The sequence below is a fragment of the Salvia miltiorrhiza genome, chromosome 6 (assembly GCF_028751815.1).
Source record: "Salvia miltiorrhiza cultivar Shanhuang (shh) chromosome 6, IMPLAD_Smil_shh, whole genome shotgun sequence".
NCBI classification, from domain to species: domain Eukaryota; kingdom Viridiplantae; phylum Streptophyta; class Magnoliopsida; order Lamiales; family Lamiaceae; genus Salvia; species Salvia miltiorrhiza.
The window spans coordinates 10,318,861-10,345,328 of NC_080392.1; the positions used below are offsets into that span (position 1 = coordinate 10,318,861).

Here is a 26,468-nt window from a genome sequence, read left to right on the forward strand (position 1 = left end):
CTTCCAGTAGTTTGAAGCAGTCTACTTTCAAGTTACAAACACTATACAAATGATGATACGGCGCCTTATTAAATTCCCAAACGTATATTACGTGGTTGTGGTTTTATAGAAAAAGGAAAAAAATTCTAAAAGAACTTACGGAGATCATACCTCGATCATTCAAGGATCGAGCCTCAAAAAATCATTTCAAGGCGAAAGCCTATCGACATCGAGAGAGGAAAGAGACATTCGTCTAACTAAAAAATTTATAATAAAATAAAAAAGTACAAATCACTGACAAAACACCATTCAAGGTCGACTATTGATCTTTGAACATATAACTTCTGAGTTATTGGATTCATGAATGGAAATACAATATAATCGATGCGATCAACAACAAATCATCACCCGTTCATAGTTCCTCACAAATACGGTAAAAATGGTGAAGAACACTTGGAAGAGAAAAACTATATTGCTCTGTACTAGATTGCACGTAAATCATTACAAGGCATAATAGCTAACTATTTATAGGACATACATATCAGGAGTATTTTAGTTTTTTCTTATGAACTCATGTACTCCGCATGCATTTATGAGTGTGATTGTTGTGAGATTAACGACATATCGTTGTTAATCAGTAGTTTGTCTTCTTATGGCAAGACTGGAGGATGATATTGGGGTGTGTTTCCCTTTTGTGTAAAAACATGGGACAATATTCACTCCAGATATCCAGCCTTATATGATATTAATCCCAACAACGAGGCCCTCAGCTCTGTGGTACTGGTATTGTTCCCTATAAAGGAAGTTTCCAGTTTTGTAGATATATTTCTCCCCTAGCCTGGTGTCCATTTCCACGTCACATTGCACAAGTGTTACTATCAGGATTGTCACATATATTACTCTTCATCATGAGTTATGGAACTTAGAGACATTATTTGATTTATGAGGTGCAGAGTTTTGGACAAATCACATTTGGCTTCTGTCTTATGAGGTATGGGGCTTAAGAGACTACAACTAGTTTTTTAACTTGAAATACCACAACTAGTAACGAAGGAAGGGGGCATTGGGCTCCACTAGGATTTTGAAATAGATTATTACGTATTATATAGATTATGTATAATCTAACAATTTCTTTATTGGTGTTAATAAATTTAATTTAACAAATTATATCTTAATATTAATTGATAATTTTATAACAACAAAACTATTATGAGTTAATACATCAATTTATACATTTTCATTTGGTAAAAAGAAAATAATATCCATAAAGATAAATTTTTTTTGATATAATAATCTTTCTATCGTAAATTCACTGATTTACCCTTAATCAAGTTTTAAGAAAAATAATTAAAAGAAGAAAATTTAAACCCACCCTACCCTCCAATCAGCACCAGCTAGCCCCCTCTCTCCAATTCAGCGCCGCCCCACTCCCTCCATCTTCTTCCTTTCCCCGTTGGTGTACGCCTTCTTCCCCGTCGTTGTAACCCCTCCATTCATCTACCCAGCGCTGCCCCAACATCGCACTCCCCCCCCCACCTTCTTCCTTCCTCGTTGTTGTATGTGTGCCACCCCGTCGTTGTATGTTAGCTTTTCTTTCCCTCTTTCCCCCAAACCCCCACATCTCGGCCTCGTTCACTCCTCCATCTTCCGTTGCATTATGTTGTCGCGTCAGGACACCCGCATCCCCTGGGGGGCCTTGTCGCAGACCCCATCCTCCCCCCTCCAAAATGGTTCCCTAATCGCCGCCCTTATCGCAAAAAAAAATAAAAAAATCGGTGTGTTTAGATTCTTGACCTATGCTAATAGAAAGAGCCCCAACCGACCCAAGCCTCTGTCCTCCCCCGATACTCTTACCTTCTTGCCGCTTCTCTCTCTCCTTCACTGCCTCGTCGCCCCAATTTTCCCACGGCACTGCCGCTTCGACCTTTCCGCCACGTCCCAACGATTGTTACACACTTTATCTTATTACAATTTTGTGGGAAAAGTGTGTAACAATATAAATACATTGTTACACAAAATTATACTAATGCATGTAATAGTGTATTTCACATTGTTATATGTGCGAATGTATCTTTTTATACCAAAGCATAAAATATAGAAGTTATTGGCACCCACCCATAAGAGTATAAGTTTTTCATACCAAAATTAATAAAAATACTAAAAATACTCCTAAATAAAGGTATATGTTGACTTTTTTTTCTTTAATTTCGTTTTATTTTTCCTTCTTCATCATCATCATCATCATAATTAACGTAAAAAAAAAAATGGGTCTCTCTAAATCCTTGTAAAACTTACACAATTATTTGATAAAAAAAATGTGTCTAAGTGCAAATAGGACGGTTTTTTCATGTTTCTTGGTTCATAAAGAAGGTATGCAGTTAAATTTATGATGCAAAATTCTAATTTTTTAGAGTTCATCAACACACGACCACTGCACACGATTGTAGATATGGTGCACATGATGGTAGTATAATGACACGAAATAGAAAAAATTGTTGAGGTTAATTAGGTTATAAAAGAATATATTTGCATGTTTAAGAATATATTTAGAAGCAAAAAAAGTGTAAATATATATTGATGATTGTGGGGTATAGAAACTAGGGTTTTCTTTCAACCATAGCTAGCTACATTGTGCATATTTCGTGGCCACGAAACATGCACACGGTCGTAGTCACCGTGCGTTGGTTGTCGTGTGCAATACAGAGGATGTCGTAGAAGCTTGTTCAATCATTTTTTTTAAAAAATAATTTCTTGGCTTCTTTATGAATCTCAGATGTCGTGGACCCGTGTATTGATACATCACAACGATCATTGGGAGCGATCGACATATGTAGCTGGGGATTTATTTTTTGTCTTCATAAATGTGATCAAACAAAATCGTTCTAAACTCGTGGAACAGATTGGAGAGGGTTTGAGCAATTGAAAACGGACCAATTACAAAGTATGGTACTTGACGAGCATGAGCAATATGAGGGAGATTAGGAAGATGGCGAAGATGAGGAATATAACGAAGACGATGAAGACGAAGAGAAAGAACATCGTAAGGCATTGCTTGATTCACTATTTTTAGATTTCTTGTTTAGGTCCGACAGCCGGTACAAATGAATAAGATTTTGGATAATCGAAACTTCTCATTGAACCATCATTCCAGAAGCGAGCCTAAGTATATGCGTGCAATGTGCAATTGGGTATTCCATTCACCGACTGTGACAATACGGGAACTTTAGGTTGGGTCGAGCATCGTCCACTGATATGTAGGGAACTCGCACTGAGGGTCTTATTTTGATCGAATGATGAGTTGAAGATCACTATGTAATGTATCATTTGGAGAAGTTTTTATAGTGTACATTATATGACATTATTGACATTGTGTAACATTATGTGAATGTATTGTGTTGAAAAGATAGGTTTTTTGGGCTGCCTGACATGCACAATACGAAATACCGTGTATTGCGGTTGTGTGCCATGTGTCACGGTGTGCGAGCACCGAGATAACAATGGATGCACACGGTGGCTGACATTGTGTGCAACCATCGTTTGCAATATGTCTTTTTCTTAAATATACACGGTGTGTGCACATGTCAACTTTGTGTGTCACATGTGCACATGACCGCTGTAATTATGGACACGGTGGTGGCCTGCACCGTGTGCATATGAACACAATCGATTTCACATAAAATGCATGCTAAATAACCAGTTTACGTATGATTGAGATCGTATGTGCAATTATTTAAACAAATATTCATATATTGTTGTATTATATGTTGCATTAACAAAATTCATTGGTATAGTGTATAATCTTGAGATAATGAGAATATTAGTAATTTACTATCACATCTTGTTATGTACAAAGTAACTTTTATACTGATGAATTTGATGAAGAATATATGTACTCATTCGAATTAGATGTTATGTGGTTATAAATGTTGAAATAATCTATAAGAGAATTGATAAATACTTAAATCGTTAACACATGGAATTAAAAATAGCCCTAAGTGAAATTTTCTTGTGCACAGGATGCATGTCATGATCGTGCACATGATGTAATGCATCTTGTGATGCAATCATGTGCAGTTATCGTGTGCACAATTTAGGGTACCATGATTGTGCACACGGTCCCTACACACGATTGACAAGCCTTTGTGTGCACGCGATCGTGTGCAGATCATGACACATAGTTTCCCATGTTTCATTATATATTTTACCAATTTCAGCCAATTTATGTACACAACATATACTTATAAAACACATAAGTCATAAGAAGTTCATATTTAAGATTACAAAAGATAATAACAAGTTCAAATGTTCAAAATAAATTCAAAATATTCTCAAACCCGCTGACAACCTTCAATATCTAACCAATAAATCATAGTTACTACACATTTCCTATAGGCAGTTTTGTACTTTGTCATCAATTGACACATCATCGACACAGTCGAAAAGAGATTGTGGGACTTTGTGATTGAGCTCCTTAATCTCCACCATAGCATCACAGCCCAATACTCTAATGCCTTTTGTACATAATTCTCAACGTCTTCACGTTTGCTAGAGTTATAACCACATAAAGAGGCAAAAGAGTAGCAGATGGCTTTATCTTACGACGAACCATGACTTATTCTTTTTCCTCGACTAATTTGATATCAAAATCATTAGAGGAGTTAGAGGACGTCTGGAAATCTGGAACCACAACTCGTCCGAGGATATGATATTTCCCTTCAATTGGCTGGCTATAAGATTATAGAATAGACCTTGAACTTCCTTTTCTCTTGCGTTTAATCAAACGACCAATATTACCCGTGAAAAATGCATCATACACTCTCCTATACCGTTTCAGATTGTTGGTAAAGCGCCGAAGCATCGAAGTTATCTCATTGAATACGGCCTTACACATGTAAATATTCAATTATTACGTAACACTGCGCAATGTCGGCCTCATCCATTCAAGACTGTGCTGCAATATAAATATACAAACTATTAGAACAATGATCAAGTGTTCAAACCAAACAAAAACATAAAACACGGATAAATTGTACACACTCTGCCCTGCACACGATGGCTCAAAACACGGTCATGTAGCCACCGTGTGCAACCATCGAATGCACAATTAACTGCCGTAATTGTGCACATGGTGGCTACACGACCTTGTTTTGTCATCGTGTGCAAGCCGCGGGCAACTGCCACTAGGTTTCCTACACAATGAGTTTATCTTCACATGATGGTCGTGTGAAGATAAATACTTACCGTGGGCAACCACGGTTTCCACCCTTCAAAACAAATTCACCAACAAATCTTAGCAATAATACTACCTATATTCATACAATCATATACATTGTTCTCAACTTCAATTAAACATGCATAAACACAAAATTTTAAAGCATAAATTTTCAAAAAAAGAAAAAAACATGGTCGTGTGGCTCGTTATCGATTATTTCTCCTTGCCCACTATTCATCGCCGAGTTCGACGTCGTCTCCTCCTCATCGCGGTTGGCTTTTCATCGAGTTTCACTCATTATGCTATTGTCGAGTGTATCGATCGTACGTGTGTGGGTGTCGTGTGTGTATGTGGGTGTTAAGTGTTTTGCAAGAGATAGAGAATGAGTTAGACTTTAGCTATTATTATTTTTTTATTTCTTTTAACTTATTAGTGTATAGTAAGGTTAGTGTAGTAATTTAACACATTTTTGTATAAAAACTCTTATAAATGAATATAAATAACTTTTACCTTTTATTACACGGTATTTAAAAAGATTTCTCTCTCAAGTTAATGTCATTTCGAGCAAATAACACTAAACCATCAATATGATAAAATTAATAGGCGTCATTTAATATAACAATTATGGGTTCTTAAGAGTCCAAACTATATTATTATTAAAAGTTCATATTTGAATAGCCCAAAACTAATTAAAAAAATATATATAACTATAAAAAGAAAAATATAACAACAAATATGTTTGCACAAATAAATAAATATTTAGTACACATCATTAGAAAAATTTATATAATATTTTAAATGCTAATTTTAAGATATATACAACTAATTTTTTATTTACAAATTCATAGTCAAATAAATACATATTTCATTATTCTTAATTACATTGAAAACATAGTTTTAAAATATTTAAATTTAATTAAACAATCATGTAAACTTTTTTAAAAGGAGAAAAATTACAATTATTTATCTTTTCACGAACAAATAAAAACAAAATGAAAAAAAAATATGGATGATGTTCAACATTAGAGATAAATAAAAGCGAACAAAAAGTTAATTTGAACACTTTAAATGATCATAACTTATTCATTTCAAATTATTTTTTTATATTTTTTACGTCGAATTAAAGATCTTCTCGTAATCTTTAATTTAACATATATATTGAATATTTTTTTATTTAAATCAGAGTTAACAATTTTTTGACAAAAATTAAAATAGAGAAAAGAAAAAAGAAGAGAGAAAAATTGATGGAAAAATTGAGAGGAGAGAAAATTTGGAGGTAAAACAAAATACCAAATTAAAAAGAAAAAGAGACTGGATAAAATATTTTGAAAAAGAAAAACTGAAAAAAAAGAGAAAATAAAAAACAATTTATATAACTTTTATTAAAATATCAATCAAACAAAAAAGAAAAACAGAAAATGAATAAAAAGAAAGGAAAAGGTTCTGAGAAAATTAAAAGCTGCTCCACTCTCTCCTTGAAGGCTTGAAATTTGTGCAGAAGTTGGGTTCTGAAATGGGAAGTTGAGTTTAAGTTTTCACGCCAAATCATCATGTTCGCATTGGTTAGAAGTTGGATCCTCAACTTTTTTAAGTAGAAAATAATTGCAATGGCCACAAAATTTCATTATATTGAGCAGCAAAACAAATCTGGCATGCCAATAGCTACAGGGCATTAATGTATATGTTCTACAAGCTTACTTCAGCGAGGCGAAGAAGGATTCAAATCAAAAGGGAACACAGTAAATTTGAGATATTCCTAGTGACGCTTCTTACCACCACCACCCTTTCTCTTGCCATGACCTTTTTTGCCCTTGTCTTTCTTCTTCTTCCCTTTACCAGTAGGGTGTCTGCCCTTGTCGTTAGAGGCTTCAGGGGCCGAGGGTTGCAACAGATGTCCGACGTTGAGAACCCCTTTTCTGAAATTGCCTTGAATCGACTTCAAAATTCTGTCCTCTGCTGGCCGCCTCTCTGCCACCTTCTTGGAACTACTGCTACTGTAGGCTCCAAACCTTCCGAGTATAGCTCTCTGTATACACCAATTATTTGCACATCATTTCTAATCTCTATCAACATACAGCTTCAGAGTAATTGAACAAAAAGCTGGGAATGTTAAGTAACCTCTTGAAGCATTTTTTCTTCTCTTCCCTTTTGATTCTTCATTGCAACTCTTGCAACACTAAGAGGTAACCTCTGTTTCTTTGGAGGCTGTTTAAAGGAAACATAGAGTTCATACAAAGCACTGGAGAGCTTAACATGTGCTGCAATAGTAAGGGTGTAGACGAACTCACCTTTCCACCGAGTGATACTACCTTCTTATTCTCCAAGTCCTTTTTCTGTTTCCATGTCATGTGTGAGGATCCTGAATTGACAAAAAATTAAACACATTCCAAGATGTAGTAGCCATATCTGATACATTACATGTAGTCACCGCATCCAATAAATAAAATGCTACTCTTTACACACACAAAAGAGTTCACAGTAAGAGGAAGGAGCAATTCCAGACATGGGTGCAATAAAATCATGAAAAAATTACATGTCAGTGATCTTCAACTAAAATCTTCCAATTATTTCAAACCTTATTCTGCAGTATTCTACACCCCAACAACAAAAGACAATGAAATTAGTATTCCTTAAATCCTCATGTGGCAAATTCAGTTGAATACAACCTGTGACGGATTCATTCACAAACATATCAAATTCATTTGTCTTCATTATTCAGAGAGAAATTCCAAAACATGATAGCACACGACCTTGGCGCACGTATGTGCGCGGGCCGCGGGCTGTGGTCGATTGGATGGCTGAATAAAGTTAAAGTTTATCTTTATTTCTTTTATCTTGTTAAGTTATTTCTTTGTGTTGGGTTATTATTATTTTAGCTGTTAAGTTATTTCTTTGTGTTGGGCCTTAAGCCCGTACATGTGCATGGGCTTAGCAGATTAGGGTTTCCCTTCTTTATTATATATAGTGTGTACTATAGCAGGAGAGTTATCCAGAGATTAAAGATTGTAACAGCGTGTTTGCTGTAGGCCTCCGTTGTGGAGGAGTTTCTCCCGTTCAGTGAATTATTTTAGCCTCATCTCCACCTTTACTCTATCAAATTGGTCCGACCTACCATGGTGGCTACGACGCGCAGCACCGAGGATCGCCTGGGGCAGTTAGAGAAGGTGGTTGGCGAATTGCAGACGTCGCTCGTGACCCTCACGGCCACGGTGGACTCCAACCGTTCCACCATCGAATCTCAGTTAGCCGCCATATTGGCTGCTGTCTCCCACCACGACAAGCCGCCCGTTCTTCCACACCATACGCCTGATCCTACGGGTACCCCGCCGATTTCTCTTCCGCTTCAACGAATGGACCTGCCGGTTTTTGATGGTCTTGAACCGCGTGGCTGGATAGCTAGGGCAAACCAATATTTTCTCGTTCATCAGATCGCTGATAATCAAAAGTTGCAAATCGCCATCATTGCAATGTCTGGAGCCGCCCTATCTTGGTTGCACTTGTTCCTGCGCAGAACCCCGAATCCGGCCTGGCCAGATTTTACCAGAGCCCTCTTAGAGCGTTTTGGCGATGCTTCTACTTTCAACACCTATGAGGCCTTGTTCCTATTCCGCCAAACCGGATCCTTGGAGGAACACATCGCCGCTTTCGAAGGACGTGCAGCACAGTTACCCATTCCCTTATCTGATGATCAGATGCTGGGATATTTTTTGGGTGGCCTGAAGTCTTCCGTCCGTGATCGAATCCAGGACACTGCCCTCACTAATTATGACTCGGCTGTACGAGCAGCACGGCGCGCCGAACGGCCGTCTACTGTACCCGGATCCTTCTCCCGTGCTGTTACTCTTCCGGTGCAGACGTCACGACCAGTTTATCCTCCGCGTACCACGGTTACTCCGCCACCCCCCGGGTCTGCCACATCACCGCAGTCCTCCAACTTTTCGAAGGCACACAAATTTCGCCAATTGCCGCAATCGGAAATCCAGAAACACCTTGCTGCTGGCACTTGTTTTCGTTGCAGCTTACCTTTTGGCCCTCTGCATCGATGCCCGCCCAAGACGCTGAATGTTCTCGTCTATGATGATTTGGACGATTCTGAGTCTGCCACCACACCTGCTCCAGACCTTCCACTCTCACCGAATGCTGAGGCTGACGACACACCGGAGGAAACTACCCTCCAGCACAGCCAGCTTTCCGAACTAACTTTTTTTGGATTTGATGGCCCCCAAACCATGAAGTTTTTCGGTTGTGTGAATCAAACCCGTCTGCTTATCATGGTCGATAGCGGCGCCAGCCACTGTTTTATCTCCGAAAAGATGGCTACAGCCCTACAGCTACAAGTAGACTCCACCGTCCATTCCTCAGTTACACTCGGCGATGGTACTCGTGTTCGATCCAGGGGTTTCTGTAAGGATGTTCCACTTCTCTTAGATGGTGTGATATTCTCTATTTCTTGTTATGTTTTTCCTTTATCCAGTGTGGACTTGATCCTTGGCATCTCATGGTTGGCTACATTGGGGAATGTCAAGACTAATTGGGCGACACTTACCATGGAATTTTCTGCCTCCGACCGTGACATCTGTTTACGGGGGGACCGCTCCCTGACCCGCCGTAGGTGTGATCCTCGCAAGCCTCACGAACTCACCTCTGCAGACACCTGCTGGATACTATGGCTGTTGGATGGAGAACAAATTCAGGGCGTCTCGCCCAACCTCTCTGCCGATGCCCAGCGTGCATTAGCTAATCTCTTGGCGGAATTTCCGGAAGTCAGTACACCTGCCACAACCCTTCCTCCACCGCGAGCTCATGATCATCGTATCCCCTTGCAGCCTGGCTCCCATCCGGTATCAGTACGACCTTACCGTTACAACCATACTCAAAAAGATGAAATGGAGCGCTTGGTCGCCGAGATGCTAGCCGCGGGCATTATTCAACCCAGCACTAGCCCGTATTCAAGCCCTGTTCTTTTGGTTCATAAGAAAGATGGCTCCTGGCGGTTCTGTGTCGACTATCGGGCGCTCAACAAACTGACTGTGCCAGACAAGTATCCGATCCCGGTCATCCAAGAATTATTAGATGAACTTCATGGGGCGCGATGGTACAGCAAACTAGATCTTCGGGCCGGTTATCATCAAATCCGAGTTGCTACTGAGGATATCCCAAAAACAGCTTTTCGCACTCACTCGGGCCATTACGAATTTCTGGTCATGCCTTTCGGTCTTATGAATGCACCGGCAACTTTCCAAGGCCTCATGAATGATATCTTCCGACCCCATTTACGGAAGTTTGTGTTAGTTTTCTTTGACGACATTCTTGTCTATAGTCGCTCCTGGACTGAGCATGTGGATCACCTCCGGCAGGTTTTGCGTCTACTCAGCTCACATTCGTTAGTAATTAACCCAAAGAAATGTTTGCTTGGCAAACAAGAAGTTGAATACCTTGGACATATTGTGTCCAACGACGGCGTGCGCATGGATCCAGCCAAGATATCAGCAGTTTTACGTTGGCCAGTCCCTTCTTCTCTGCGTGGGCTGCGGGGGTTCTTGGGTCTCACGGGCTATTACCGCCGTTTTATTCAGAACTACGGTAAGATAGCAGCCCCACTCACCGCATTACTTAAAAAAGACAGCCATACTCGATTTCGGTGGACGGCGGAAGCTGAGGCTGCCTTTCAGACACTGAAATCTGCCCTTACAACGGCACCCCTTTTGCGTACGCCAGATTTCTCCCAAGACTTCGTCGTGGAGTGTGATGCCTCTGGCCGAGGTCTCGGCGCCGTGTTAATGCAGAATAAGCAACCTATTGCCTATTTCAGCAAAGGTTTGTCTGATCGGGTGCTATCCAAATCGGCTTATGAAAAAGAGCTCATGGCTCTCGTACTCGCGGTTCAACATTGGCGACCATATTTATTGGGCCGCCACTTCACCGTGCGCACCGATCAACGCAGTCTGAAACATCTTCTGTCCCAAGCTCTCACCACCCCTGCGCAACAGAATTGGGCCGCGAAACTCTTGGGCTATGATTTCTCCATAGTATACAAGGAAGGCTGCCTTAACCAGGCTGCAGATGCTTTGTCTCGACGCGACGAAGAGGTCGACTTCTCCGCCATCTCCCTGCCACGATGGATTGATTGGTCAGATTTGCAAGCACAGCTGAAGGCCGACCCTTCTATATCGAAGATCATCAATGTACTGGAAGCTGGGCAACCTGGTCCTAAGCACTATACTTTGATTCGAGGCGTGTTGTTTTATAAGGGACGCCTAGTCCTGCCCTCAGTTTCCGACTGGATCCCTAAGCTGCTGGTTGAGTTTCACTCCACCCCATCCGGGGGTCACTCAGGGGCTTTCCGAACATATCGACGTCTCGCTGCCAATGTTTATTGGCCGGGCATGATGCGTCGCGTGACACAGTTTGTGGCAGCATGCGAGATCTGCCAACGCAATAAGTATGAAACTAAGTCCCCAGCCGGACTCCTCAACCCGTTGCCAATTCCAACCGTCGTTTGGGAAGACATTAGCCTCGACTTTATTACGGGGTTGCCGCGCTCGGGAGGTATTGACTGTATACTGGTGGTGGTTGATCGCTTTTCCAAGTACGGACATTTCCTCCCTTTACGCCATCCTTTCACTGCCAAAAGTGTGGCTGACCTTTTTACTAAAGAGATTGTCCGCCTTCATGGAATCCCGGGGTCAATCGTATCAGACAGGGATCCCATATTCATCAGCTCGTTTTGGCGCGAGCTTTTCAAATTGGCGGGTACTACCCTGCGAATGAGCTCGGCATATCACCCTGAGACGGATGGCCAAACGGAAGTCCTTAACCGGTGTTTAGAGACGTACTTGCGTTGTTTCTCTTGTGAACGGCCCAAGCATTGGAGCAAGTGGTTATCCTGGGCTGAGTTCTGTTATAATACGGGATTCCAATCTGCTGGCGGTACTACACCATTTGAAGCAGTTTATGGTCGACCGCCTCCGACCATCTCTCGATTTCTCCCAGGGGAGGTGCGTGTGCAAGCTTTGGCTGAAACTCTCCGTGATCGCGACGAAGTTCTTTCACACCTATCTTACCATCTCCAACGTGCGCAACAACGTATGCTTCGTGAGGCTAATAAACATCGCCGTGCAGTGGATTTTGCTGTCGGTGACCTGGTTTATTTGAAGTTCCGTCCGTATCGGCAGTCCACCCTATATTCTGCAACTAATAGGAAGCTGGCCCCCAGATTTTTTGGTCCTTTTCAAGTGGAGGCTCGAATCGGATTGGTCGCGTACCGTTTGAAGTTACCACCGCACTCTCGGATTCACCCGGTGTTCCATGTGTCCTTGCTGAAGAAAGCTATTGGCGCAGCACAAGCAGTCCCTACACTGCCGCAGGATCTTTTATCTGTAGATCCCCCTTTTGTGCCAGAATCGGTGTTGGAGAGGCGTTCTATTTCTCGTGACGGGCAGCAGGTGGATCAAGTGCTGGTTAAATGGGATGGTTTGGCAGTAGACGAGGCAACTTGGATGGATGTGGCGGATGTCAAAGGGCAGTTCCCTCACTTCAGCCTTGTGGACAAGGCTGTTCTGCCGGGGGAGGCTATTGATAGCACACGACCTTGGCGCACGTATGTGCGCGGGCCGCGGGCTGTGGTCGATTGGATGGCTGAATAAAGTTAAAGTTTATCTTTATTTCTTTTATCTTGTTAAGTTATTTCTTTGTGTTGGGTTATTATTATTTTAGCTGTTAAGTTATTTCTTTGTGTTGGGCCTTAAGCCCGTACATGTGCATGGGCTTAGCAGATTAGGGTTTCCCTTCTTTATTATATATAGTGTGTACTATAGCAGGAGAGTTATCCAGAGATTAAAGATTGTAACAGCGTGTTTGCTGTAGGCCTCCGTTGTGGAGGAGTTTCTCCCGTTCAGTGAATTATTTTAGCCTCATCTCCACCTTTACTCTATCAAAACATTGATTCATTTGATCACAACAAAAATTCCAGCAAAGAATAAGATCAAATATCCAAGGTAATATCAAAATAGAAGATTTTCAAAGTTCACTGGTATCCAAAACTATCAGATGCTTCCATAAAACATAAACTATAGCAGATAGACAGATATCTAAGACCAAGTTTTAGGATTGAATTGATAGCAAGTGGTATTAATCAAAACGTCAACAATTTTTTCCTATAACAATAGCTCCAATTAATTTGCATGCTTAATACCAAAGATCCAACAAATTAGATTATAGTAAGTATGAAGAGAAATCTTACCCAAAAATTCAATATCTTTCAGGATGGACTTGATGTCCATTCTGGGTTCGTAGGAATCCAAATTAGAGGATGAGGATCCACTTTTCGTTTCTTTTCCCTTCATTGCAATTGCAGAACTTTCTCCTAATTGCAAAATGAACATTGTAAGAGCAAGATCTTCAGCCCAACAAAATACAAGAAACAAACTCAACCAAATTAATTGAAGATCACACTGAAGAAAACAGACCTTACGTAATAACAAGATTTTAAAAAATTTATTTAAGAGTAAAGGATAAACAGCGTGGTTTAGGGATTGAAACAAGTCGCAGACGGCCACCCTTATTTTTCACTTATTCAATATTTCAGCGCAGGAATTAAGGGTTGTGGAGATGAAGAACATGGATGGGAGTCGAAGCGGGTTGATGAGTTTCAAGCCCTAAAATTTGAGGTAACAAACTCACCTAAAGGGGAAGGCTGCAACGGGGTCAGAGAAGGGCCGGACGGCGGCTGAGGAGGAGGCCGGAGGGCCGAGGCGGTGGTGGCGACTGGAGGCTGGGACGACCGGCGGCGGCAACTGTATAAGATTCACGATGGGAGGCAGCCGCGACGGTTCGGCAAGGAGCAGCGGCGGGAGGTGGTGGCAACTGTAGCCGTGGTGCGGGTCGGGTGGGAGGGCTGGCCAGCTGGGGAAAAATTAGTTCTAGGGCTGAGTAATAAGGTTTAGTTTTTAAGGAATAGTTTTATAAAAATATATTTATAATTATTTAAAAAATTAATACAGTTAACCATATACTTTTATTTAAAATATCATTCAATTTCAATGCTATATTAATTAATTATTTGAAACTAGTACACCTATTCGTGTGATATACAACAAATATCGAAATTAAATGACATATTTAAATAAATAAATTTATATAAATATTAAACATAATTAAAACATAAACAAATGCAAAATATGTTTTAAAAATAAAATAACTCATATTAATTATTCAATAAAATTCCAATTTGAAAATGTAAATTTTCAACTTAGTATAACTTATAATGATAATTATAGTTATTAAATAATTTTAAATTATTTAATAATAAAAATTAGCATTACACATTATTATTATTATAGAGTATTAGGCACAATAATCCAACATTACCTATTGCGTCTTTGACAACCCACACAATCTTTTGTTGCCCCCAAATTAATTAAACTCACTCTTTCTGATTTAGTTTCTTGTATACACACTAGGGTGCGACGGACACGGATAATGGTTATCCATACTCATACCCACAAATTAAATGAATAGTGAATTTTAACCACGAAACTATATGTGGATATCAAATAATATCCAAAACTGTCACTTGCGAATACCTGTCACCCGTCGGATACTCGTCACCCGCTACCCGTCGTATACACGACATCCGCTATCCATCGGATACTCGCGAAACAGAATTTAAATATAAATTTATAACAAATTTAATACAAAAAAACCATCACAAATCACATTGTTCAAATCCACATCTTTCATCCATGTTCAAATCCACAAATGACAAAGTTTAAATCCAAAGTTAATATTAGGTTTAGGCAGTGTTTGGGCCTTTTTTTTCAGAACGGGTATGTTGGCCCATATTTGATATGTTATATACAAAGCCCATATTTTAAGTGTATTTTCGTGGGCATTTCACGGGTATTTCCCTGGTATTTTCGCGAATATTTTTCGCAGGTAAACGAGTTTCACGGGTATGGATAGTAAGTATTCAAACGCATACCCACGAATTAAATGGATAGTGAATTGTAACCACGAAACTATCCGTGGATATAAAATACCCTTCAAACCGGTACCTATTAAAGTCGGATTTTCACGGATATCCATTACCCGCTTGTAAATTGTCATCCCTAATACACACAAAATCAATCTCGTATTTATCTACCATATTTTTTACTGTTACTTTTATTTTCCTCCCCTCATTCCTCTAATATTGAACGGAAGTATCTTCATTTATTATCTATTGGAATTTGACCCACTTACGTATCATGTTTCAAACTCGATGCATCTCTCACTTGCATCTCACATACCCAAACATGCTAAACCCTACTTTGTACCAAATAATAAAATCCCTTTCAACTATTTTTTTAAAAGTTGAGTTATTTACCTCGCCATTGTTCCGGCTACCCTTTGAAAGATCGCATTCCCAGATATTACCAGCAGCCGAAGGCTTGGTCGTCTTCAGAAATTTCTCTGTACACTTCTGGTTATTTTCGCCCTCTTCTGTATCCGCTTCAAGATTTTAGGGGGCGTTTACTTTGAAGGATTAACTTTGATAGATAAAATAGTAAGGTTAATCACTTGTTTACTTTGATAGATTGAAACTTTGGAATATCCAAATATTCTTGATTATTTATTGAAAGATATTATGGACTAGATTATGATATATTTGATATATTCTAATAACACTTAATTAATTGGAAATTAGTTGGACTAATGGACCTATTAATTGGAATAGGATTGGCTTCCTTAGTAAGACAACTCTTTGGCTTATATGAGAAGCCAACTCTTTTGGCCTATAAGTAAGAGTTCTTGGTCTTACTAGAATAAGCCTTTAAGCTTTTGCTTGCAAACACTAAGAGAGCACTATAGTTTCAATCGGAGATTTCCTAGCTGTTGACGATTGAATCGTGCACTTGGAATAGTTCATGCATCGAATCGACATACACGTGGATACCTTAGTAGTGGATTCACGGCAAGAATCGAGACCCACGTTTACCACACAACGGGTAAGTTATTCCTTTCGTTGTGTGCCTATCTCTACACATGATGCATTTGTAAATCTAGATCTAATCCTTGAATGTATATTCAGCTGCGTATCATTAGATGATGTCAAGGATAGCCAACAGTGGTATCAGAGCCCGGGGCTCGATTTACAATTGCTATTGTGTTCTAATTGTTTATGGGTTAAGAATATGTGATTTTAGAAATCTGATTTCGAAATTGAAATTTAATTTGGAATTAGAAATTTTCGAAATTTGTTTGGAGAATTGGTTTTCTGAAATTGGATGTTCATTGGATGAACCTACGAGCCTTTCGCCGGACGCTACCATCGACCACCGCTGATGCAGAGGGCGTGGGTGACAGACGAGACGGCGGCAGGTGGTCGGGGCTCGCCGGTGTGCTGCGCCCGATCGCTTTCCGCCGCCTACGTCGCGCTTCAGATCTGAGGTGCAGCTGCCCCTCTGTAATGATCCCGGTGACTCGGGCTTGGAGTCCGGTGGTGGGAGATGACGGCGTGGTGGCGTGTTGGTGGCGAGACGGCGCGAGAGGCGTCGCACCGGAGTGGTCTCGCGCGGCGAACCTGCGCGCTCGCGGCGAAGAGCACCGCTGCTTCCTCCTCAGAAAAACGCCTCCTCTCGACGCAACCTTGGACTCCAGCGTGCTGACGACCGGCGGGCTTCGTCAGACGAGGCCGCGAGACGTCGTCGGCGTCGCGGATCTGGTGGCGGCGACGGGCTGACGGGAATTGGAGGGAGGCGGCTGCTGCTCCGGGCGAGATGAACGAGAGGGGAGGCGTCTGGAGAAGTCGCCGCCTTCCTCCGACGCAGCTTTGAGCTGCGACCGGCGAGTATCTCTCCGGCGAGGCCGCGCGACGTCGATGGCGCCGCTGCTTCGCGCACGGCGGCGGCGGCGGCGTGGCTCCAGGGCTCCGAACGTGGCGACGGGAACGAGAAGGGAGCAGTGGCTGCTGCTGCAAATCCCTTTTCTCCAACCCTAGCTGCTGAATTGGTTTTTGGGGCCAAAGGAATTTGGGCCTTGGTATGGGCCTGGGCCTGATGGGCTGCGAAAATTGTTTAATGAAAGGGGCTGGGCCTTTATTTCATTTAAATGGCCCAGTTGGGCTGTAACAGCCCCTTTAATAAAAAAAATCTTTTATTAATTTTGAATTAATAATTGAATCTCAATTTCAGATTAATTTATTAATTGGATTAATAAATTTAAATTTATTGTTATTAATTTTGAATTAATAATAATAGAAATAAATTTATATTAATTTAGAATTAATATAAATTGATTAACCCATATTTAATTAGAGAATAAAATATTAATTTGATTAATGATTTTATTCGTAGAGGTTTTATGTCTTTATGTGATAAGCATGCTATTCGATTTTATGCTTATTATTTAACTATAGTAGTTAAAGACCGCATTTATCTTGGGTAGGCGGCGCCCAGTATATGTAGTTCGCTTTGCTATGTATGGGTAGGCGGCGCCCAATATGTGTGGTCCGCATTTTATATGCCTGGGTAGGCGGCACCCAGTAATTGTTTTGCTATTTAATATTGGATATTAAATATAAGCAATTAGTATCACGTACTAAATCCCCATTAAATATAAGTCTTTGTGTAAAGCACAAAACGCGTCGTCCATCATAATTGTTTGAGTTCCTAACCTTTTCGTCCAAGGGTATTTACATAAAATTGTATGCTCTAAATCGATAAGGCCAAGACTCATTCATAGGTTGGCACCGTGTGATGGGGTTGACTTGCTTAAATTATTTTGGAACGCAAAGCGACCAAGAATGATTTAAGGACGCAGATTAATTGGATTAATCAACCAAGAGTTGTAAAATTGTTGTTGCAATTGGCTTAGAGGCCTACTAAGTAATATTATTGTAGTCATCAGCAAAGCAGAGGCTGCATAATATTGACTTGGATCTTGGACCACTAAGATTTATATGGATTATAAATTCGTATTTTACGTTGGGGGCGTAAGATATGTTAAAATTAGTGGGAGCTAATCAATACGATAGCCCTTTGTTTGATTAGTGATACAATGTGATCATAGTTTATTCTTTCTAATTTGCTTTTCTTTATTTATTGATCAGATAATATGTCGAATTTGGCACTGAAATGTTTGATAGAAACAAACAAGTTGACTGGGTCAAACTTTACGGATTGGCTCCGTTGCTTGCGTCTGGTCTTAAGGCTAGAGAAGATTGAGTATGTCTTGGACAACCCAATCACTGTCATTTCTGACAAGCAGTCTGCTGAGTATGCATCATTTGATGAAGCTGCTCACAAGAAGCATGTCGAGGATGCAACATCGGCACAATGTGTGATGTTGTCCTCTATGACTACATAGTTACAGAGGCAACACGAACACATGTTCCCTTATGATATGCTGAAACACTTGAAGAGTCTGTATGCTTCAGAAGCTCAGACTATGGAGTATGAGATACTCCGAGATCTCTTTAAGTGTAAGCTTCATGATGGGGGTCAGGTTTCTGATCATGTACTGAAGATGATCGGGTTGATTGAGAGGTTGGCATCGATTGGAACGATGCTACCCGCTACTGTCTCTGTCAATCTGATTCTGCAGTCTTTGCCTGTCTCATTTGAAAACTTCATTGTGAACTTCAATATGAACGGCACGAAGGCAAGCCTGCCTGAGCTTCATAACATGTTGAAGACCTATGAGTCTTCCACCTCTAAAGGCAAATCTGTGCTCATGGTGAGCTCTACTGCCACGTCTTCCAAAAGGAAGTACAAGCAGAAGAAAAAGCAGAAGAAGACATTTGATGCTAGTTTGAAGCCTAAAGGTGGAGGGGCTCAGAAAAAGCCGAAGTTGCCAAAGGATGAGTGCCTATTCTATCATGAAAAGGGGCACTGGAAGAGAGACTGCCCGAAATACAAGGCACAAGGTGCATCGGGTTTGAGCTCGGGTATGTTTGTCATTGAGATAAACATGTCTATTGATAATTCACAATCTTGGGTATTAGATACAGCTTGTGGCTCACACATTTGCAATAATGTGCAGGGCCTAAGTGAAACCAAGAAAGTGATGCCCGGGGAAGTCGATCTACGCGTGGGAAATGGAGCAAGAGTTGCTGCTGAACGCGTGGGGACTTATAGATTAGATCTTCCTTCGGGAAATAGACTTGTTTTAAGTAATTGTTACTTCGTTCCTTCTATTTCTAAGAATATTATTTCCATTCCGATGTTAGACATTGAAGGTTTTTCCTTCCATTTTGGAAATAGTCGATGCTCGTTTTCCCTTAATGGATTGTTTTATGGAAGTGCCTTTCTTTTGAATGGTTTATATTATCTTGAATGTGAAAGGAGTATTCTCAATGTACAAAACAAACGACCTAAGCTGAGTAATGCGAATAATACTACCTATCTTTGGCATTGTAGACTTGGTCATATCAATGAGAACAGGATAGCGAGATTGAGAAAGTTAGACTATCTCAAATCATTTGACCTTGAGTCATATGGTGCATGTGAATCCTGTCTCAAAGGTAAGATGACTAAGAAACCTTTTTATGGGAAGGGGTTACGAGCCAAAGACTTGCTAGAATTGATTCACACAGATGTGTGTGGACCATTCCCAACAGAAGCAAGAGGTGGATATTCGTACTTCATAACTTTTACTGATGATTTTTCGAGGTATGGATATGTGTATCTCATGAAGCACAAATCTGAGGCCTTTGAGAAATTTAAGGAGTTTAAGTTAGAAGTCGAGAAACAACTTGGGAAAAGTATAAAGGCTCTTCGATCAGATCGAGGAGGAGAATACTTAAGCCATGAGTTTCTTGATTACTTAAAATCACATGGAATTCGGTCAGACTGGACTCCTCCGGGGACACCTCAAATGAATGGGGTATCCGAAAGGAGGAATCGAACTTTATTAGATATGGTTCGATTCATGATAAGTTTTGCAAGTCTCCCTTTATTCCTTTGGGGGCATGCCTTACAGACCGCTGTTTATATTCTGAATAGAGTTCCTTCTAAATCAGTTGAGAAAACACCATATGAGTTATGGTGTGGCAAAAAGGCAAGTCTTAACCATATGCGGACCTGGGGATGTCCTGCTTTTGTTAAGAAAATGATGACTGATAAGTTGGAATCTAAAAGTGAGAAATGTTATTTTGTGGGATATCCTAAGGAAACAATTGGATATTATTTCTACGTTCCCGGTGATCACAAGGTGATTGTTTCCCGGAATGTGACGTTTCTGGAAGACACCTTTGTCTCTAAGGAACAAGGTCACAATACGATAGAACTTGAAGAAATTCAAGAACCGCAAAATAACATAGAGGATGAAAACTTGTCTAATGGTGTGGACAAGAATTCAGTGGGAGTATTTGATAATCTATTGGGAAGGGGAATATCTCTTAGAGAGACACCTCAAGACAATGAGATGCATCAAAGACACGATGATACAATAGTTGTGTCACCACCACCTCAAGAAAACCTTGAGGATGTCCCTGAAAATTCTGAAGTTGTTGAAACATTCAACACAGAGGAACCTGCTCACATTCAGAATATACAACCCGAACAAACGCAAGAACAACTCCATAGGCCTCGTAGGAATCGTCGAGCACCTGAAAGACTTAATCTATTGGTTGAGAACCAAGATGATGGAGTTGATTCGGATGATGATGAACCTAAGACCTATACCGAAGCGGTGTCGGGCACCGACTCGGAGAAGTGGCTTGAAGCCTTAATTTCTGAAATGGACTCGATGTACTTCAATCTAGTCTGGGAACTAGTTGATTTGCCAGATGGGAAATATCCCATAGGCTGCAAATGGATCTTCAAAAAGAAGAGAGATGCAGATGGCATAGTACGAACCTACAAGGCTAGGTTGGTGGCAAAGGGTTATAGTCAACGCGAGGGCATTGATTATGACGAAACCTTTTCACCAGTCGCAAAGATCAAGTCCATTAGGATTTTACTTGCTATAACTGCATACTATAACTTTGACATTTGGCAAATGGATGTCAAAACTGCGTTTCTCAATGGAGAACTTGAAGAGGAAGTCTATATGACTTAACCTGAAGGTTTTGTATCCAAAGAAAGGCCGAATGCAGTATGTAGGCAAAAGAAGTCCATTTATGGACTTAAGCAAGCTTCTAGGAGTTGGAATATTTGCTTTGACAGAGCTATCAAATTGTTTGATTTTGTTAGAAGCAAAGAGGATCCATGTGTTTATAGTAAACGCATAGATGGGAACATTGTCTACCTTATCATATATGTTGATGACATTTTAATTATGGGTAGTGATCGTTCCATGATGCAATCCGTGAAAGATTGGTTGGCTAGCTCCTTCATGATGAAGGACCTGGGTGATGCTTCCTATATCCTTGGGATAAAAATCTATCAGGATAGACCAAATAGATTGTTGGGATTATCACAATCCACCTACATAGACAAATTGCTAAAGCGCTTCTCAATGGAAAATTCTAAGAAAGGATTTCTTCCTATGGGACATGGTATAATCTTGTCTAAGAAGGGTTGCCTTTCTAGTGACCAAGAGATTGAATACATTAAAAGGATCCCATATGCTTCTGCTATAGGATCGATAATGTATGCCATGACATCTACTAGGCCAGATGTGGCATATGCGCTTAGCATGACAGGCAGATTTCATCTGATCAGAGAAATAATTGAAAGATGCGATGTGAAATTAGAAAGAGTACCCACTGATGATAACTTAGCTGATCCTTTCACCAAGCCGTTGTGTATAGCAAAACACAACAAGCATTTTGAGAGCTTGGGTGTTAGACATATTGGAAGTTGGCTTTAATTTAGTGGGAGTTTTGGTTTGAATGTCTTAGAAACAATTTGAATTGAGACATCCTTACCTGATCACATTTATATATGTTATTTGATTTCATGGGCTAGTGCATTTATTAGAATATTTGGTTTTATTGCTTTAACTTTATTCTTTTATTTGTTCCCTTGAATTATCACTACTATTAATGATGTGAGACATTAATGGTTTGAGTGTAATTCTAAAGATGCCCTAACCAATGGTCATCAAGAATGGGATATTGATGACATGTGATAGGTTAGCATGTGGTCTGCATCATATTCTTAGAGAATGTAGTTGATCTCACAACTACGAGTAATTTGATTCTCGTGATGGACACATGGATATTTTGGAGAATATTGGTATACCCTGCTATTAAATCATTTGTTCTAGTGTCTATGATTTAATGGTGTATGGAGTACGTAATAGTCCTTTGACTTGAGGTCAATACTCATTTTGTTTGTTGAGTGGTGTGCTTTGACCAAGTACAATGCTTGCACTCCATCAAAGGGGTAGATACGACTTGTGTTGGGTACATCATGAGGCAAATGGAAATGGTAGTTGAGCCAAAAATAGGATTCATTCCTCGATTTGAATTTCGAGAGAACACTTCAAATTCTCTATATTATTTGACCGTTAGTCATTGGCCAATGCAAAGATATATTCAATTAGAATAATTGAATATGATCGGAAGGGTCATTTAATAAAGATGAGATAAAATGATTGAGCTATTGGGATAGACACATGGCAGATCCTAGGCTCAATCGAGTGGTTCGTGAATGAAGGGATATTGCATAAACTTCATATAAAGGTTTGTTTACAGAATCCACGTAAACGTTCTTCATATATCGAGTTCGCTACACAACGCAGTCTAGGAGTTTTGTGTAGACTTTAATTTGATTATCGTCGATAATGGAGGCCTAAAGGGTCACACTTTATGTGTATTGTTGGTTCGCCCAAGGGTGCAAAGATAGTGCTTGGTGTTTAATCTAATGCTAGTCCAAGTGGGAGATTGAAAGATATTATGGACTAGATTAGGATATATTTGATATATTCTAATAACACTTAATTAATTGGAAATTAGTTGGACTAATAGACCTATTAATTGGAATAGGATTGGCTTCCTTAGTAAGACAACTCTTTGGCTTATATGAGAAGCCAACTCTTTTGGCCTATAAGTAAGAGTTCTTGGTCTTACTAGAATAAGCCTTTAAGCTTTTGCTTGCAAACACTAAGAGAGCACTATAGTTTCAATCGGAGATTTCCTAGCTGTCGACGATTGAATCGTGCACTTGGAATAGTTCCTGCATCGAATCGACATACACGTGGATACCTTAGTAGTGGATTCACGGCAAGAATCGAGACCCACGTTTACCACACAACGGGTAAGTTATTCCTTTCGTTGTGTGCCTATCTCTACACATGATGCATTTGTAAATCTAGATCTAATCCTTGAATGTATATTCCGCTGCGTATCATTAGATGATGTCAAGGATAGCCAACATTTATATCATTTAAACTAGTTTTACTTGATTGTTATCCCATTAAAATGGTGGATTGGAGAAATCATACTGTTAAGGATAAATATACTCAGTCATGCAATGTCATCTTAACAAATTCGTTCCACTTCTCTTTTTCTATCTTTTTCTCTATCATTGCCTCCCCTTCTTTCCAATATTCCTTCTTTGCTTTCGATTTTGATGGGTTTCACGTCCTTTTCCGTTGATTATAGGTTCCAAATTGAATGGATCAGATTAAAACTTGTTTTATGCGATTTCAGTTGAAATTAATAATCAATTATTACTGAATTATTGTGGGTTAATTTCATAAAATTTTATTGAACTATGGTACTTGTATTATAATGATTACTAAATTTTAATTTATATTAAAATGAATACTAAATTTATAGAATTTTGTATCATTTAATGTTTTAATTTGATTTTTAAATATTTTTATTCATTATAACAATTAAAAAATCATCTCCATTGAAGTTAACTCATTAAATATCACAACAAAAAATTATTTTTTTACCGAGAGAATATTCCCTCGGTAACTGCATCAATTTCCCTTGGTAAATTTAATAAGGAAGAAAAAAGGAAAACACCCAAACAGGTAATAATAAGATCTGATTCAACAAGGTAACACTAAAAGTACTATACAAGTAAGATTATGCTTCCACTCAAGCAAACGAGATTGCTCGACAAGATTAATTCCCCAAATTGGCTTATTCAGCTTACTGTTATTCCACTCCAGAATTCTAAGACTGAATCAATCAGTGGTGGAAGCAGTAGTCTTCGTGGCTCTGCTGTTAGAAGAAGGTAAGTTGCTAGTCGGCGTTGGCGGCGAAGTGAAGGCGCTACAAAAGCAGCTTAAAGAGCCACGACGTGCGGCGGGGGAACGGGTGACGGTGAAAGCTGACGAAATTACACACACAGAGAGATCTTAGAGAGAGAGAGAGAGAGAGAGAGAGAGTAGCAGACGGCGAAAGCTTACGGTGGTGGGGTGGCGGACGACAACGGCGAAAGGGGGCAGAGAGAATAGCTAGGGCTTTCAATTTGGGGAGGGAAAATGTTAGTATGAGGAAGATGTGGATGAACAGTATTTAGTTTAATTTTACCGAGGGAAAAAACACTCGGTAGTCCCTCGGTAAATTTGAAAACTAATTACCGAGGGAATACTCCACTCGGTAAATTTAAACTATAAATTTATACTTAAATATCCAGATTTAATTTAACACTTACCGAGAGAATATTTCTCTCGGTAATTTCAACACTTGGTAAACTCTCGGTAATCTCTCGGTAATGTTAAAAATACATTATCTCTCGAAAATCTCTCGCGAAATACTCGATAATTACCGAGGGATGGATTTCACTCGGAGATCCCTCGGTAAAAAAATATTTTTTTGTAGTGTATTTGGCAGATCTCCTTCTATTCCCTAGCAAACAGTGAGATCTTTATTAGCAAAAAGAAGAAAAGAAAGTTACCAAGTCAAACTAAATGGCTAACTTTCATAAGTGCATCTTACTACCATTCACTGGAGTTAACTACAACAATTAAGCCTCTATTGCGCAGCTTCCAACTCAGTGAATGCCGGCAACGACAGAGTTCAACATATGCATCAAAATCTACAGTATCAAGCAAAATCTTACATCACTAGTTTCCTACATCCTCTGCATATATATACCAACACTACATAAGGTAGTCCTAAAATCCAAAACATATACAAAATACAAACATACATATTGTTGGAATTACAAGCTTGTGGGCGTTTACAATGTAGTAGAAATGTAGAAGATCAGATTACAAGGAAAAATTGTATTGAAATTACAAGAAAATAAAGAATCAAAAAATTGAAGGCTGAGTCGAGGAGGATCCTCTATCCGCAAGACGAGATACGCCCCGGTAGTGCTTTTGGTTCAGTGTGCAGTCTCCAAAGATGAAATGACTTCGTCTCGTGGGTAGCAGCACCGCAGACCAACGAGCTCCGACGAACTGGAACGAGGCGAGGACAGAGCTCTGGACTATATGAGTGCAGAGAATGCAAAGTGAAATCGTGAATGCAGATTTTTCTAAGTGTTGGATGCATGGAGTAACTGTCCTATTTATAGGCATAGTCCACCCATAGGGGAGCCTGCAGCCTTAATTCCAACTGATGGAAGCTTCTAGCTGGGAGACCAACGGATCCTCCCGTCGGGTCAAGCCCCATGTGCACGTGTAGGCCCAAACGGGTTGGGCCTCGTTATTTGGGCCGAGAAACTGTTGGTTCAAAAAGATAAGGTCTGATGGGAGCTAAGGGTAGGCGCAAAGGCCAGCCCAAAGACCACCCAATGACCAATTGTCAAGATCAAAGTTCAAGTCCGCGGTCGGGTGACGGGGCCGGGCGAGCGACGGCAGCGGCGGCGCGCGTGTATGGGCTTTGCAACCCGTCACGTGTGCACACAATTTTATAAATGTTATCCACAAATCAATGTGGGATAAGCATTAATCTCTCTTTAATGCTCATCATTTCCCACAACTCCAAATTTCAAGTACCCAACTTCAATTAATTATTCCTCGAAACGTAGATCGATCTTGTGCCATTTAATTCTGCAAAATTAAATATTTTCAGTACTAAAAAATTAGTCAAATATTAGTCAACTTAAAACTAATTTCCTACACATATACATATACATTTCATCATCATCATCATTATTTTAAGCTGGAAAAATCATAATCATAGGCGCAGACCTCTTTGCTAAATCGGACCAGAATACCAATATCGTAAGCGTTGGAATAATTCATGAAGTCAATCGCCATCAACAATGGCTCCAAATCCATAATCTGCGATGAGAAATCAAACCCATATTTAAAATAATCGAGCGGTCTTAAATCGGGCGACCTATCCAGTGATGTGTGGAAGCTTCTGCAGTAATTTTCATGATATGCATGAGCATGATCATGATCCACGAAAGGTGGCAGAGTTGGTGTGAGGCGGGAT

General features: G+C 40.0%; 1 protein-coding gene across 1 annotated transcript; it reads right to left on the bottom strand.

Moving 5' to 3' along the window:
* Window positions 1-6,793: 6,793 nt before the first annotated feature.
* LOC130988575 (uncharacterized) lies at window positions 6,794-14,136 on the bottom strand. Its single transcript, XM_057912456.1, has 5 exons — window positions 13,874-14,136; window positions 13,434-13,556; window positions 7,480-7,550; window positions 7,310-7,396; window positions 6,794-7,217 (listed from the first exon to the last, which is right to left on the bottom strand). Exons 2-5 carry the CDS (start codon window positions 13,534-13,536, stop codon window positions 6,948-6,950), a joined length of 531 nt encoding a protein of 176 aa, XP_057768439.1. The 5' UTR covers window positions 13,537-13,556; window positions 13,874-14,136; the 3' UTR covers window positions 6,794-6,947.
* Window positions 14,137-26,468: the final 12,332 nt, after the last annotated feature.